Source organism: Chlorocebus sabaeus, chromosome 17 (assembly GCF_047675955.1).
Source record: "Chlorocebus sabaeus isolate Y175 chromosome 17, mChlSab1.0.hap1, whole genome shotgun sequence".
In the NCBI taxonomy this organism is placed as follows: Eukaryota; Metazoa; Chordata; class Mammalia; order Primates; family Cercopithecidae; genus Chlorocebus; species Chlorocebus sabaeus.
This window is the reverse complement of record NC_132920.1, coordinates 1274736-1289805: the sequence shown is the minus strand read 5'-3', so window position 1 is coordinate 1289805 and position 15070 is coordinate 1274736. Positions and strand designations below refer to the sequence as shown.

General features: G+C 53.2%; 1 protein-coding gene across 1 annotated transcript; it reads right to left on the bottom strand.

Annotated features, from left to right (window-relative positions):
* Positions 1–9026: 9026 nt before the first annotated feature.
* On the bottom strand, positions 9027–15048 carry FOXF2 (forkhead box F2). The gene is made up of 2 exons (XM_007973864.3): positions 13509–15048; positions 9027–9944 (listed from the first exon to the last, which is right to left on the bottom strand). Exons 1-2 carry the CDS (start codon positions 14674–14676, stop codon positions 9781–9783), a joined length of 1332 nt encoding a protein of 443 aa, XP_007972055.1. The 5' UTR covers positions 14677–15048; the 3' UTR covers positions 9027–9780.
* Positions 15049–15070: the final 22 nt, after the last annotated feature.

Sequence of the window (15070 nt, the reverse complement as noted above, 5' to 3'; positions counted from 1 at the left end):
TGTGTCTGTGTCTGAGTGTCTGTGTATCTGTGTCTATGTCTCTATGTGTGTCTGTGTCTGAGTGTCTGTGTATCTGTGTCTATGTCTCTGTGTGTCTGTGTCTATGTGTCGGTGAGGGTCTGTGTGTGTCTATGTGTGTTTATGTGTGTCTGTGCCTGTGTGTGTCTGCGTCTGCGTGTATCCATGTCTACGTATGTTTCTGTGTCCGTGTGTCTATGTCTTTGTGTGTGTTTGAGTGTGTCTGTGAGTCACTATGTGAGTCTGTGCATCTGTGTCTCTGTGAGTGTGTATGTGTGTCTATGTGTTTGTGTCTATGTGTTTGTGTGTGTCTATGTTTATGTGACTACGTGTCTATATCTGTTTGTGAGTTTGTGTATATCTATGTCTGTGTGTGCCCATGTCTGTGTGTCTATGTCTGTGTGTTTGTGGGCGTGTGTCCATGTGTATGTTTGTGTGTCTATGTGTGTCTGTGTGCATGTCTTATGTGTGTCTGTGCATGTGTGTGTGTGTCTATGTGTATATGAATGTGTGTGTCTATGTGTGTGTCTGTGTATGTCTATGAGCGTGTTTATATGAGTGTGTGCATATGAGTGTGTGTCTGTGAGTGCGTGTATGTCTCTGTGTGTTTTCTTTTAAGTCGTGGCTTCCCTGTGCTTGGCCTGGAGCCCTGGACATCCTTGGCTTTGTCCTCTCCCAGTCCTGCGGGCGGCCCCGGCGTGGCCCTTACTGTTGGACTACTCTATCTTAGTGCACAGGGCTGTGAACTGCTTCTGCCATCATGCCAAGGAGCATATGGACACCTGCCCTTGGAAGAGGCTCTGGGCAGGTGAGGCCAGGTGGCTGGGCTGCACCAGACATCCAAGGCGCAGAGGGACATGTCCCTGTGACCTCAGTCCCCACAGCCTCACCCTGCCCTGGTGCATTCGTGCCTTTCCTGTTCTGTGTCCCTCCCTCCTTGAGCTCCGGCCCTCAGGCTCGGCTCTCTGTTTCTTAGGAAAGGGCCTGAGTAACTGATTAATGGGGAGCTATGCCTGGTGCCTGCTGGGCTGTGCCTCCTTCCTCTGCAGAGTCTAGGAGTTCAGTGGCTGCTCCCAGCTTGAAGAATATGGATCTAGAGCAGCCGTCACCTAGGGAACCCCAGAAGCCCCTGCTGCCCCAGGCGCATCCAGAGATTTTGCTGTTAGGGTATGGGGTGAGTTGGGGAGTCTGCTCCAGTGTACCGGGGTATAGAAAGCTTGACAGCCAGGAGAATGTGGCTGTGGCCATAAGTTTCCCCACCTGTCCTGGAATGAGGGCGACTGGAAAACATGAACACGATCCTGTTCTCCAACAGCATGGCCTGAGCATTGGAAGAACCAGGGGAGCTTTTTTCTTTTTAATTGACAAATAATTTTGTGTATTTATTGGGTACGATGAGATGTTTTGAGCTACGTATACATTGTAGAGTCAATCAAGCTAGTTAACACCATCACCTCACCAACTTACCGTTTTTTTGTGGTAAGAATGTGAAGAATCCCTTCCTTTAGCGTACATTATTATTAACGGCGGTCACCATGGCACACAATAGATCCAATAGATCACTAAAACCCCTGAGACTTTGTGCCCTATGGTCAATACATCCCCTTTCCCCATCCCCTCTTCTCCCCCAGCCTCTGGTAACCACTTTCCTACTCTGTTTCTATGACATCAACTCTTGGATTCTCCATATAAGTCAGAGCATGTGGTAGTTGTCTCTCTGTAGCTAGCTTACTTCACTTAGCCTTATGTTCTCTGGCTCCACCCATGTGGTCTCAAATGACAGAATTTCCTTCTTTTTTAAAGCTATGCCCTCTTCCAGGGGTCCCTGACTCCTCTGCCCCAACTGTGGAAAAATTATCTTTCATGAAACTGGACCCCGGGGCCAAAATAGTTGGAAACCACTGTCATATTCCATTGACTGTACAGGGAATTCTAAAAATCTGTTCACCAGTTGATGGGCACATGGTTTGACTGCATGTTGTGAACAGCGCTACAGTAAAGCCGGGAAAACAAACATCTCTTCTGCGTACTGCTTTCAGCTCCTAGGGAGCTTTCTCCAGCAAGAGGGCTGCTGCTAGCAGTTCTATTTTTAGTCCACTGAGAAGGGGCCATACCATTTTCCAAAATGGCGATGCTAATTTACATTCCCACCAACCGCGTGCAAGGGTTCCTTTTCCCCCACATCCTCGCTGATACTTTGTCTTTTTGATAAAAGCCCTTCAGGTGGGTGTGAGGTGATCCCTCATTGTGGTTTTCCTTTACAGTTCCTGCTGAATAGAGATGGTGAACATTTTTCCATAGACGTGTTGGCTGTATCCAGGGAGCTGTTAAACTAGGCCTTGGCCTACCCCAGATTGTGTCCGGAACTGGTGGGTTCCTGGTCTCGCAGACTTCAAGAATGCAGCCGCTGACCCTGGCGTTGAGTGTTACGGTTCTTAAAGATGGTGTGTCTCGAGTTCGCTCTCTCTCTGATGTTAAGATGGGTCCCAAGTTTCCTCCTTCTGGTGGGTTCGTGGTCTTGTTGGCTTCAGGAGTGAAGCTGCAGACCTTCCGGGTGTTATAATTCTTAAAGGAAACGCATCCCCAGTTGTTTGCCCCACCCGGTGGGCTCATGGGCTGGCAAGCTTCAGGTACGAAGCTGCAGACCCTTGCAGTGAGTATTACAGCTCTTAAAGGCATGTGGACCCAAACATAGAGCAGCAGCAGGATTTAACACAATCAGCCAAAAAAAAAAAAAAAAAAAAAGAAAAAAAGAAAAGAAAAAAAACATACTTCCACAGACATCCAAGCGGGTAGACACTGCTGGCTCGGGCAGCCTGCTTTTATTCCCTTATCGGGCACCACCCACATCCTACTGATTGGTCCATTTTACAGACAGCTGATTGGTCCATTTTGACAGGGTGCTGATTGGTGCATATACAATCCTCCAGCTAGACATAAAAGTTCTCCAAGTCCCAACCAGATTAGCTAGATACAGAGTGCTGCTTGGTGCATCCACAAACCACCCCCCCACACACACACACCCCCAGCTAGACAGAGTGCTGATTGGTGCGTATACAATCCTCCAGCTAGACATAAAAGGTCTCCACGTCCCCAGCAGACTCGGGAGCCCAGCTGGCTTTGCCTAGTGAATCCCAATTCCTGGCCTGCAGAGCTGCTTTTCTGTCCCACAGTGTATGCCCACACTCCTCAGCTCTTGGGCGGTTGATGGGAACGGGCCCTGTGGAGCTGGGGTTGATGCCCGTCGGGGAGGCTTGGGCCGCGCCGGAGCCCATGGGGCTGGGGGCGGGGCAAGGTGGGGTGGGCGGTGTTTGGGCATGGCCGGCTCCAGGTCACGAGCTCTACCCGCCTGGGAGGTGGTTGAGGCCCAGTGAGAATTCCAGTGCCATGCGGGCGGGCTGGCAGTGCTGGGGGACCTGGTGCACCCTCCACAGCTGCTGGCCCGGGTGCTAAGTCTCTAAGCCCCTCACTGCCCAGGGTGGCGGCCTCAGCTGGCAGCTCTGACTGTGGGGCCCAGCGCGCCAGCTCTCACCCGGAACTCGTGCTGTGGGCGCCGGGTGCAGACCCCGGTTCCCACGGGCGCCTCTCCTTCCATACCTCCCCGCAAGTGGAGGGAGCCAGCTCTGGCTTTGGCCAGCCCAGAGAGGGGCTCCCACAGTGCAGTGGCAGGCTGAAGGGCTCCTCAAGCACCACCAGAGTAGACGCCAAGGCCAAGGAGGCCCCAAAAGTGAAGGTTGCCAGCATGCTATCACCTCTCAGGATGACTGTGTGAATTAGCTGGGTGGGCCACAGGATGGTTGCAGGCCGTGTGTGTGTGTGTGTGTGTGTGTGTGTGTTTTAAAGCTTGCTGGGCTACTGTGCACTCACTCAGGCTGTGAGCAAGTGTGTCATCCAGAGTGACTCTGTCAGCCGACTTGGTGTCTTTGGAATCCTTATTGAGATGCCAGATCCTGGCCTGGCTCCCTGTGTCTCAACCCAGCTAAGCAATTCTGTTCTAACAGCAGGTTCAGTTCCTCCCCTCCTTGAAGAACAGCTCTTAGCGGGGATTAGCACACGGTGGCGCTGGGGCCGAGTCAGTCAATCAACACGGTCTACTGACACTTCTGCTCTGTGTTGCATGGAGCTGCTGAAGGAGGAGTGAGAAGGCAGGTCCTCCTCTCACCACACTCCAGGCTTGGATTCCACCTAACTTATAGCAGTTTCCAAATCTGAGGGGGAGGTGCTCTGCCGGTTTTGGGAGATGATACAGTGCCACCCAGCAGACAAGTCACTGCCCAGCTGTGACTGAGCCTCCGTTGCCAGGTTGGAGGGTGGGATGGGCCCTTCAGAGGGAAAGCTGTCCGGCTCTCTGCTCCATCTGTGCTCTTGTGAATACAGTCAAGCCCAGAGGCCTGGCGATGCAGCCGTGGGATGGCCAAGGCTCCGTATCTCACACACGTCCCCCAGGACATGGAGAGCTGAATATGTATCAGTTGGATTGCTGTGGACTTGGGGCACTCTGAACTCAAAAAGAACTTTCAGGACTTTCATTTTTTCCCCAATGACCTTGACGTCTGTGTGCCCTGGCCCTCCCTGGCCATGTCTACATTTGTGGTGTTTTTTCTTGCTGAGATAGTGTTTCATAGAGGCAGGTTTGGTAAAATGTATTTCCGTTCGGCTAAAATATATTAAAATATATTTCCATTCTAAATAAGTCAGTGCCTGTTTTGAATTAATCACCATGATGCAGAGTAATTAAGTATAATACAAATCTACAAAAAGAGTGTTTCTTTCGGGAAGGAGCTGCTAATTCCCTTTAATGCCATATCGTGGCCTATCCTAGGGACCTGAAGATTTTCCCCAGAAATCCGACTTCCATTTTATAAAATCTAAGTCAAGATTGTTCTCCCTAATTCTATATAAGTTGCTGTGACAGTTCAGAAAATTTGAGCATGCACAACTAGAGAATTCACTTACTTCCCTAGACTTCAGGCCAAGCCAAGCAAAACAGGAGTCCATGGTTCTTTCAACTCGTGGGTTGGCACTGGGGACCTGGAGAGATAATGTTGGCCTCAGAGGACAGGAATCCAGCTTCCAGGGCCACCGCTCAGCTCCAGGGACAGGAGCTCAGGAAATGTCTGCAGACTCCTCCTCTTAGACCTCTTTCCCTCCTTACCTCCCTCCCTCCCTTCCTTCTCCTCCGGCTTTCACCCTTTCTCTCCCTCTGTCTCTCTGCCTCCTTCCTCCTCCTCCTTTCTTCCCACACCCTCCCCCCGTCTTTGCCCTTCCTCTGTCGTTCTCTGTGTATCTCTCTTTCTCTCCCAGTCTCTCTTGTCTCTCTCTTCCTCCATCTCACTCCCTTCCTGTCTCCCTCTCTCCCTCCCTTTCTTTCTTCTGTTTCTCTTTTCTCTTTTCTTCTCTGTGTCTCTCTCCCTTTCTCTCCTTTTTGACTCTTTTCCTCTCTCCCCTCCTTCTTCTCTGTCTCCATCTCTCTCTTTCTCTCCCTCTCTCTTTCTCTTCCTTTGTCTCCCTCTTCCTCTCTCTGTCTCTCACCCTCCTTCACTCAGGGTTCTGTCTACCCACTCATATCTAGGGATCACTATTGCTATCCTCTGAGATCACAGCCTCCTTTCTTTGCCTTTTCTCTGTTCTACCCTCAAAAGGTTTTATAACCAATAAAGGAGTTTCTTTTCCTGTCTGCTCCCATTACTGCCTCCTTCTGTTTGTAGAATTCTGACCGGCTGCTGTGTGCAAGTACCTAGACTTATTGTTCCACTGAGGCAGGTAGACTTCAATGATTCCACCTGACTCCTCTCTGCAATATTTACTACAATAAAACAAGAGGCCTCACTGCTTTGAATAAAAATGGGGAGCTCCTACTTTCTGACCTAGGGTTCAAAATTAAGCCTTGCATTTTCCTAGGGGCCAATAATCAATCACAGAGGCATTTAGATGGATAAACTATTTGAAAAACCTCTCCAGATCTTTGCTTAACCAATTAATAGGCTATCCTTAATACCTATCCATTAGAACCTATAAAAAGATCTGTAATTGAAACTGCCTTTCAAGGGTTGTGGTTTTCAGAGTGTGGTCCCTGGACCAACATTATCAGCATCACTTTCTTTTATTAACTTATTAGGAATACACATTTTTTAGCACAACCCTGGGCCCACTGAATCAGAAACGAGGGGTAGGGATGGACCCACAGCCTGTGCTGAACAAGCCCTCCAGGTGATTCTGATGTGGACTCAAGTGTGAGAACTGCTGCTTCAGAGGGAAATTCCTGCCACTCAAAGATCTGCAGTGTCATTTGTAAAATTCTTAGAGGCAATGTTGGAGAAACGAGGGAAATAAACTGAAATCAGAAGACACGGGTCAAACCCCCCAAAGCCAAGACCTAGTCAGGAGCTAGTGCAGATCTGTACATAGGGTCAATATCAGCACATCAGAGGGATACTGACAGGATTAAGTGAGATAGCCGTGTGAGATTTAGTAAGGTAGCCAGAGTGCCCAGCACTTGTTGCATGATGCTCAGTAGTTACCTGGTCTCTTCTTTATGTCTACAGCTCTAATGAAACCAGAAACAATAATTATTATACAAAACAAATATTTTAATATACCACTTTATTCTGGCAATGAGCAGAAACTCTTAAGTTCAAAATCCATTTGACAAAAAAACAGTTGAGGCATTTATCCCTAGTTGAGTTAGTTCATTTATTTTCACTTAGAAAGGTGTAGCACTTTCTTTCAATTTAATCACTAACATTTGAGCAACTTTTAAAGCCAAGCACTGCATGTTTCTCCAAAACAAACAAAAAAGGATGAATATAAATGAGTCTGTGTATATATGTGTGTCTTTGAGGGAGGGACAGTTAGGAGAGAAACAATTTTGTCTCAAAAGGAAACAAAACAACGGCCTCATTTGGGGAGAAATCTAGAAATGAAGTAGATATGTAGCAAGTCTGGGCTTTAGCACCTGCTGAGCATGGTCAGGCCTGTTCTTACTGAATTCTGATCTGGTTTCAGGATGAGACAGCAGGAAAAAAAGAGTAAAATAGAAAAAAGCCCACGCCTGGGCAACAAGGCAAGGCCCTGTCTCTACAAAAATTAAAAAATTAGCCAGGCATGGTGGTGCGTGCCTGTGGGCCCAGCTACTCAGGAGGCTGAGGCAGGAGGATCACTTGAGTCCAGGTGGTGGAGGCTGAAGGGAGCCGAGATCACGCCATTGCACTCCAGCCCGGGCAACAGACCACGACGCTCTCCAAAAAAAAAAAAAAAAAGAAGAAGAAGAAAGAAGAAAGCAAAAGTATTTCCTAAACCTGGAAACCATAGCTTATGAAAGTGAGATACTTAAAAACGTCTCTATTGGAAAGCACCACAAAACGGGTCATTTTGCTCCTGCACAGCTTGAAAGAACCGTTGAGTCGCCTTGGGCGGATCTCCTCGCGCCACCAGGGGGCGCGCTGGGCCTCCCAATGTGGCCAGGCGGGCAGACGCAGTTCTCGTCTTTGAGGTCCTGTCATTCTCTGTATAAACAAGTTACGTTCAAGTGTTTAGGATATAAATTACGACCATGCCGGCTGCCTCGGAAGGAATGTAAACACAGCACTGTGGTCGGAGCAAACTCTGAAACTGACTTCATAATTTATAGCAGGCCCCCGAGTAGCTCACTATAAAAGAAAATAAAAAGGCCTTATTTAACTGCAAATACGATAATGGAGAGACAAAAAATGTTTAAATCACTTCTTAATTTTAGAAGATACAGGAAGGAAACCTAAAGATTAGAAAGATGGTTAAGACTTTTCGAAACAAGATGTTTCACTTAGGCGACTCTCTCTGCAGTGAAATTCACTTAGAATACAAAAACCCTGGGGTGGGGAACAGCTCCCTAGAGTACCAAGAGCCCGGTGACTGACTGGGAGAAAGACCTTTTAACGGATGGAAAACAAAGGTGAGTTTTCCCATCAGGAAAGAAAAAGCAAAAAACAAAAACAAAAATCCTGCCCTGAATTGGAGAGGAAAATGCACAGGGTGATTGGGGCAGATAATTTCTTTTCTCTGCTTCTCTCAGACCCATTGTCCCTTTAGCTGGTGACGCTGAAGGGCTGCTGGGACAGGTCAGTCCTCCTGCCTAGTTGGCCTATTTTGCTCTTCCACCCTGAGCGTCACCAGCTCTGCCTGTAACATTGGTGATTGGAAAACCTAGCAAGAACAGAAAAAGGGGCTGAGGGGCTCCCTTGTTAAATCCCTGGTTAAAAGCGAGGAGTGGGGAGAGGAGGCCAGGAGGAAGGGAGGGATGAACGGGCTTGCTATGTGCCGATGCTGAGCAGGGCCAGCCAAGCTCTGAATTGGAGGGTGGGACAGGCCGCAGCCACAAAGCACCATGTGGGGAGTCCACCTTCTGTATTAAACTCCCAAAGGAAGTTGAACCTCCCTGCTGGGACCCTGCCCCCTGCAGCTCAGCAGGGCTCCCCCTGCATTCTTCAGATCTGAACCCCATTCCTGACAGCATGCGACCGCCACCCATAACAAAATTGCAACATGCAAAGGGAAGAAGCAGGGTGCTGTTCTTTGGGTATCCAACCCTGGAGGGGGGCTTACCACTGTGCCCCACATCCGTCAACCCGTGCCAGTGGGGAGGGAGAGAGGACAAAGGGCAGAACACTCCCTGGGCACAGGAAAGAAAACAAAAGGGGCACAAAATTGGTTTCCTCAAAACCAAACCCTTGCCTTTCTGTATCTTGCCTGGTTTTCTTTCTAGTTCCTTTCACCTTCTGGTTTTTGTTTTGCCAGAAAAAGCTAGGGTGAAGTAAAGAAAGAAATAATAGAAAACGTTTCTTCCACTCTTTCTCCTGAGAAGACTCACAATCAGAACCTGGCCTGTGTTACTCAAGGCACAGACCCCACACCATGTCAATTACACCACTGGAGGGGGTGTGGGTAGAGTTGCACAGCTGCCTGCGAGGGAGGGGAACCTGGCATCCATTGCTCTCAGGGTGCCCGAAGACAAAATCAGCCCCTAAAACAACTATTTGTTATATACATTTTATTGAAAAAAATTTTACAACAAAATATTTTGGCAAACTGTAAAAGTATACATAAGTGCAAATATATCCTCCTTTTAAAATACAAGCAAAGTGTGAGTATACACGAAGGTCATAAAAATATCTTTAAAATATGGTGGTAGAAAACAACCTTGTAAAAACGTTGTATTGTCACAATACTGAAAACCACTTTCTTAAACTAGACACATTGTTTCTAAATAATTCCTTAATAATGTTCTTTGGCACCTGTATCCAAATGTAGTGTTTGGGGAAAATGAGTCTCCCACTCAGGCAACAAGAAGAGGCTTTCTTGAAATCTTGTGCTTAGCACTGCCTTTTTGAAAAGCACACAAGTTTTCTTAGACAAACACACACACACACACACACAACTTGTCTGCTTTTTTCAGACCCTGATTACTGAAGGCAACGAAGATCCCAGAGTTACACGTTGATGCCTGACGCATGGCACATTTTCCAACCTCCTCAATCTGCCCTCTCCCTCATGTGGGAGCCTGCAGGTGTTCAGACTGGGAACGCTACCTTGCCGACGGTTGTCCTTCTTTCAGCAGTAGGCAAATAACAGTGACCAACGCGATCCTGGGCATTCTGGCTAAGTGGCAGGTGTGTGGCTTACTGCTATCCATGTGCATGTGACGTGAATCCGTCCCAGTTTCTATCTGCCCCCTCTGAGGAGGGGAGAGGAGAGAGCGGCCTTCACTTGGCCTCTTTCCGTTCACGTTCACATGACGCAGGGCTTAATATCCTGACAGACGCTCTGGTGGTGATGGTGATAATATGACCCGCTAGCTGAGGGATGGAAAGAAGAAATCCCATTGAAGTTGAGGACAAAATCTTTTCTGTCACACACTGGAGTAGAGTGATGCTGGTAACGGGGCAGTCCCACTGAAAGAAGAAAGAAAGAAAGAAAAAACCTCTTCAGAAACAAAGTCATCCAGTTGATGGTGGGGTGTCTTATTTTGCCTCAGGGTATAAAAGGAACTGCTGTGCCTTTTAGTACATTGCTAGACAACTGGTAGAGAAAGCCCAGCTTTAGAAGTATCTCAAACACGACAACTGCAGGTCATAGAATGGCCTTGGAATCATTATGTTTTGTTTTGATGCTCACACAAACACAAAGCAAGGTCTCCCTCAAGGGGGGTTCTTATGTCCTGGAAATCCAATTTTATTCTCTGAGGCTGGGGTGTGCACTTTCATCTCAGAATGAGCACAGGTACCGGACAACTAGACCCAGACTCCGGTTCCGGGTCCCTCCTGGCACGGCCTGTGCTGCCCTGAACCCTGGCTGCAGGGAGGGCCAACCACCCTACCCCAGACACACCACTGCGGCCTTCTTTCTTGTTCTGAGCCTTGTTTCCCAACTAACTGGGCCGGTCAGAGCCGTGATCGCAGAGGAATGCTCCCTGGGCCAAAGGGGACGATAGAAAACAACCCAAATGCAAGATGAAGGGATGGGGCAGAAAAGCACGCCTCTTCTCCTGCCCCTCCGCAGGCATCTTCGTGAGTCCCGAACGTCTTAGATTTCGTCTAGGGAAGTCAGGACTTCAGGGCGCAGAGAAATGCCCTTTGGTCCCAAGCATCTGGCAGCGCGAGGAGTCCCTGCGGTAGCCCCAGGCTGGAGGGGTACAGAGAAGGCCCGGACCCTGCTCTCCCGGGACGGCTCCCCGGGCCCGGGCCTGCGCCCGGCCGCTTCACTCCCACCCGCCGCTGGCTTTTGCTTTTGCTTTCTCAGCGCCTCCTGGCCCCGGGGCACAATCGGCCTGCAGTGCCCTGCGCACTGGGCCCCGAGGCTACTGGACCCGGCCCTCTCGGCACCGGGCTGCGTTAGGTCCATTCGCCCGGGTCTTTTCTTAGTTACCCGAGTGGTGTGGGGACCATAAAGTGCACGTCGCTTCGGGCCGCACTCAGTTTTTCAGTGCAAGAAAACGGTACCCAAGGCCCGCCGGGCTCGGGCCCTGCTCTTGTGGCCTCCGCTCCGCCGTGCCCCCGCAATGACTGAGCAAGGAGGCTGCTCAGTGGCCGCCGCCTACTTCCTTACCCGCAACACCTACCCGAGCGCGCCCGGCGCTGCTCTAACGCAGCTGCCCTGTCCCGAGAGCACCGATGTGTGCAAGGAGCTCTGCACACTGGTGCGTTCGCTCGTCGGGTTTAAGCAAGCTCTGATGGCAAGTCCTGGACCACAAAATAGCAGGCTGGGCAGGACGGAGGGCGAGCGCTCACACCTGCCCACGAAGGCGGCCGTCGGCGCTTTGATGTGCTGGGCGGGATGATAGAAGCCCGAGCTCCTTCCTCAACTGCTCGCAGGGCTTAATGAAGAACTCCAGGGCAGGCCCTGCGCTGGCGGGGGGCACATGGACCCTGTTTACCAGGCCCAGGAGCGGAGGGTGCGGCCCTTGTGGTATGCTGGGGCAGGGAGGGTCGTGCTGGGTGTGTGAGCGTGGACATGTGCCGATCTGTGTGCTGGGGAGACCACCTTGGCCACCCCCGCGCCTTGCCAGGCCCCCAGGTCTCAGTGGGCCCCAGCCCAGTGGGCAGCGCGCTCCCAACGAGGCCCCGAGGGGTCCTGGTGCATCCGGCCGGCTCCTCTGAAGCCTCCGCCTCTGGCGCTCCAGGGAGATGGCAACAGGGCTGGGCGGCTATTCCATAGGGACAGGAGCAAGAGAGCGAGGAAGGAAGGGCAGAGGGTCCCTGTCGGGCGTCCGGCCTGAGCTATTGTCTCCCCTGAGCGTTCCCAGACTCGGTCGGGGGATTCTGCGAGGCTCTCAGGGAAGGCCGGCCGCGGGAGGCCGCTGGGTAGGGGCACAGAGGCCGACTTGCTCTGCTGGGCAGTTTTCACCCGCTCTAAGACAGTAATGTATCCAGATTCCGAAGTTTTGGGAGCTTGTGCGTGCGCCCAGTGTATGAGGTGGGGCGAGAGCTGCCTTGAAGAAGGGTCAGGAGTCTCTTTCCTGTGTGTTTTTCTTCTTCCTTGAGTACAGTTTCTCCAAGGCTGCTTAGCCTTAGAGTCTGGGTTTGAGGTGAGTGGGGCCTGCCCGGAGAGGAGGAGAAGGGGAGCCGGGAGGGCAGCCGGCAGGCTGGGAGAAGAGCAGGCAGGCCAGGAAGGGAAGGGGCCAGTGCACCAAGGGGTGTGTGTGTGTGTGTGTGTGTGTTTGTGATTGACAGCCGGTCCAAGGGGATATAAAAATAAGAGGAGAAGGCCGCCTGTATTGGTTACTTGTTGAAATTCCCATAAAATTGAACAAGATTCTGTTCTCAGTGGGTTAAGTCAGGCTAAAATCCTCTCCCGTGTGGTCCTGCCGAGACTGTCTTTGTTTGGTTAACCTCTGAGACCCACATTTAAAAGGCCTATTTGGGAAATTTCACCGTCCAGGGAACCAACATCTTTTGCCCATTTCTGGGCTTCCCTTCTCCCCTGGTGCTCCCGGCCGCACACCGGCTCAGGAACACATAAAGCATGCATCACCCTACAAGCCACTGTTGTCTCATTGCTGTGGGAGGCCAGTGTGAGAGAGCAGCCTGGGGCCTTGCCTTTGACTGGCAGGCCCATGGGATTTTAATCTGCAGCCCTAGATTCTCGGAGCGAGGGGTTAATGTAAGGGTTTATCTCTGTTCTCCAGATTAACCTGGTCAAATATTCAAATTCCCTCTTCCATCCCCACCATCTCCTCCCACCTTTCACTGCCTTCAGCAAGTCAATAAATTTTCATAATCTGCAACCAGCACAATGTAAACCAGGCACACTACAAGTGGCATCCACAGGGCAGGCGTATTTCTCAGGGGAGTCCCAGCAGGGCCCTTCAGGTCCTGCCACCCAGGACCTCTATCATCAATGTGGGTCCATTTTCGGGGGGAGGCAAGGAAGGGGAGGAGACTTCAACAGTTTGGTGACCCCCTCCACTGGTGAATGTCCCTTTAGTGAAAGATCCTGGGAGCCAGCTCTGTCCCTCCCACCCCCCTGCTCTTAACACTTGCCCAGCTGCAAACATCTCCCTACAGACACCCCAACATAGAACATCTCTGATTCTGACATTTACTTTGGGACAAAAGTACAGCAAAATGAACTCAAGGAAAAAAAAAAAAGGACAAAAGGAACTAGACACAGCTTCCTGACCAAGCTCCCCAAAGGTCACATGCCTTCTCTCAAAGCTAAGTCAGACTCTGAACGGGAGACCTGCAGTCTCCTGCACAGGGATCCCCATAGAGTCCAGGAGACTTGACACCATGCTCACAGCAGCCAGACAATTCTGAAGGTTCAGCTGCTGGCCAGGGAGTAAGACCCTGATCCCTGCTCCCGCGAATAAGGTACCGGCTCTCAGCAGCATCTGCTTTTCCCAGTGCCCTCAGACCTCCTGGCTTGGGGTCCCTGTTTGTGGGAGTGGCAGCGGCCGCCAGCCCTGGAGGCCTAGAAGCGGTGCGCCCAGTTAGCTGCGCTGGAGCGTGCTGCGTTACCTGAGAGGTCCTCGCGGGCGTTCTGGTGCAAGTAGCTCTGCTCCAGCGAGTAGGAGGACATGCTGGAGTGCAGGCCTGCGGGGGCTGCGGGGTTGCTGCTCGGCGTCAGGGCAGGCGGCTGCTTGAGGTAAGGCGAGGCGCCAGGCGAGCTCCAGTGCGCCGCAGGGCTCGTGTAGGGCGAGTGGCATTCGATGGCGCTCGCCATGGCCGGGGACGAGGGCACTGGGCTGCTGCTGCTGTCCGGCCCGTAGTCGCCGCCGCCGCCGCCGCCCCCGGCCGCACCGACGCCCCCGGGTCCCGCGGGCACCGGGCAGCTGGCCATGTAGGTGGAACCCGGGTTGGGCGACATGTGCGGGACGTGGTGGTGGTGGTGGTGGTGGTGAGGGTGCGCGTGGCTCGGGGCGCCGGCGCCGCCGTCGTAGCCCGCGGGCATCATGTCGAGGCCGCCGTAGCCGCCCTGGCTGTGGCAGCCGAGCGGCGCCGACGGGGGCGCCTGGAAGTCGAAGCCCTGGGGCAGCAGCGAGGCCCCGAAGCCCAAGCCGCTCACCACGCGGTGGTACATGGGCTTGAGCGCCTGGCACTTCCGCCTGAAGCCCCGCGGCCGGCGGCGGAACGAGCCCTCCTCGAACATGAACTCGCTGGCCGGGTCGATGGTCCAGTAGTGGCCCTTGCCGGGCCGCCCGAGGCCCTTGGGCAGCTTGATGAAGCACTCGTTGAGCGAGAGGTTGTGGCGCACGGAGTTCTTCCAGCCCTGGTAGGCGCCGCGGAAGAAGGGGAAGCGCGCCTGCAGGAACTGGTAGATCTCGCTGAGCGTCAGGCGCTTGCTGGGAGAGCTCTGGATGGCCATGACGATGAGCGCGATGTACGAGTAGGGCGGCTTCTCGGGCCGCCGCAGCCCCGAGCTCGCCTTCTTGGCGCCCCCGCTCCCGGCGCCCGCGCCGCCGCCGCCCGCGCTCTTGCAGGCAGCCGAGGGGGCGCCGGCCGAATTGGAGGAGGACGAGGACGAGGCGCAGGAGGCGGAGGACGACGACGAGGAGGAGGAGGTGGTCTCCAGGGCGGCGGCGGCGGCGGCGGGCGGCGGGCTCATCAGGGCGGCCTGGAGCGCGCCTGGGACCGGGCTGCACGCACGGCGGAGCGGGGCCGGCGGCGGCCCGCCCTCGGTGGTCATCTGGGACCCGGGAGCGAGGCCGGGCCGCGAGGGCGGGCCCCGGGCGGGGAGCGGAGGCTCCGGAGCGGGGTCGGCCCAGAAGCCCGGCGAGCGCCCTAGCCCGCCGCCCGGGCTGCAGCCGTGGCCACTCCGGGCCAGCGCTTCGGCGTCGCCTCCCTCAGCTCCTCTGGGGCTTCTGGCGGCGGCGGCAGCGGCGGGCGGGAGGCAACGCCCGGCGCATCACTCCCCGAGCCGCGGGCCCTGCCTTGCGCAACGGCCTCCCAGGCCGCGGGGCCGAGCGGCCGGCTCCGGGCAACTGCGCCCGCGAGTGGGACCGCGGCCTGGACCCCGGGGACGAGCCCGACGTCTCCCTTCAGGAGCGCTCCTCGCTCTGTCTCTCGGACTTCCTCCCTCC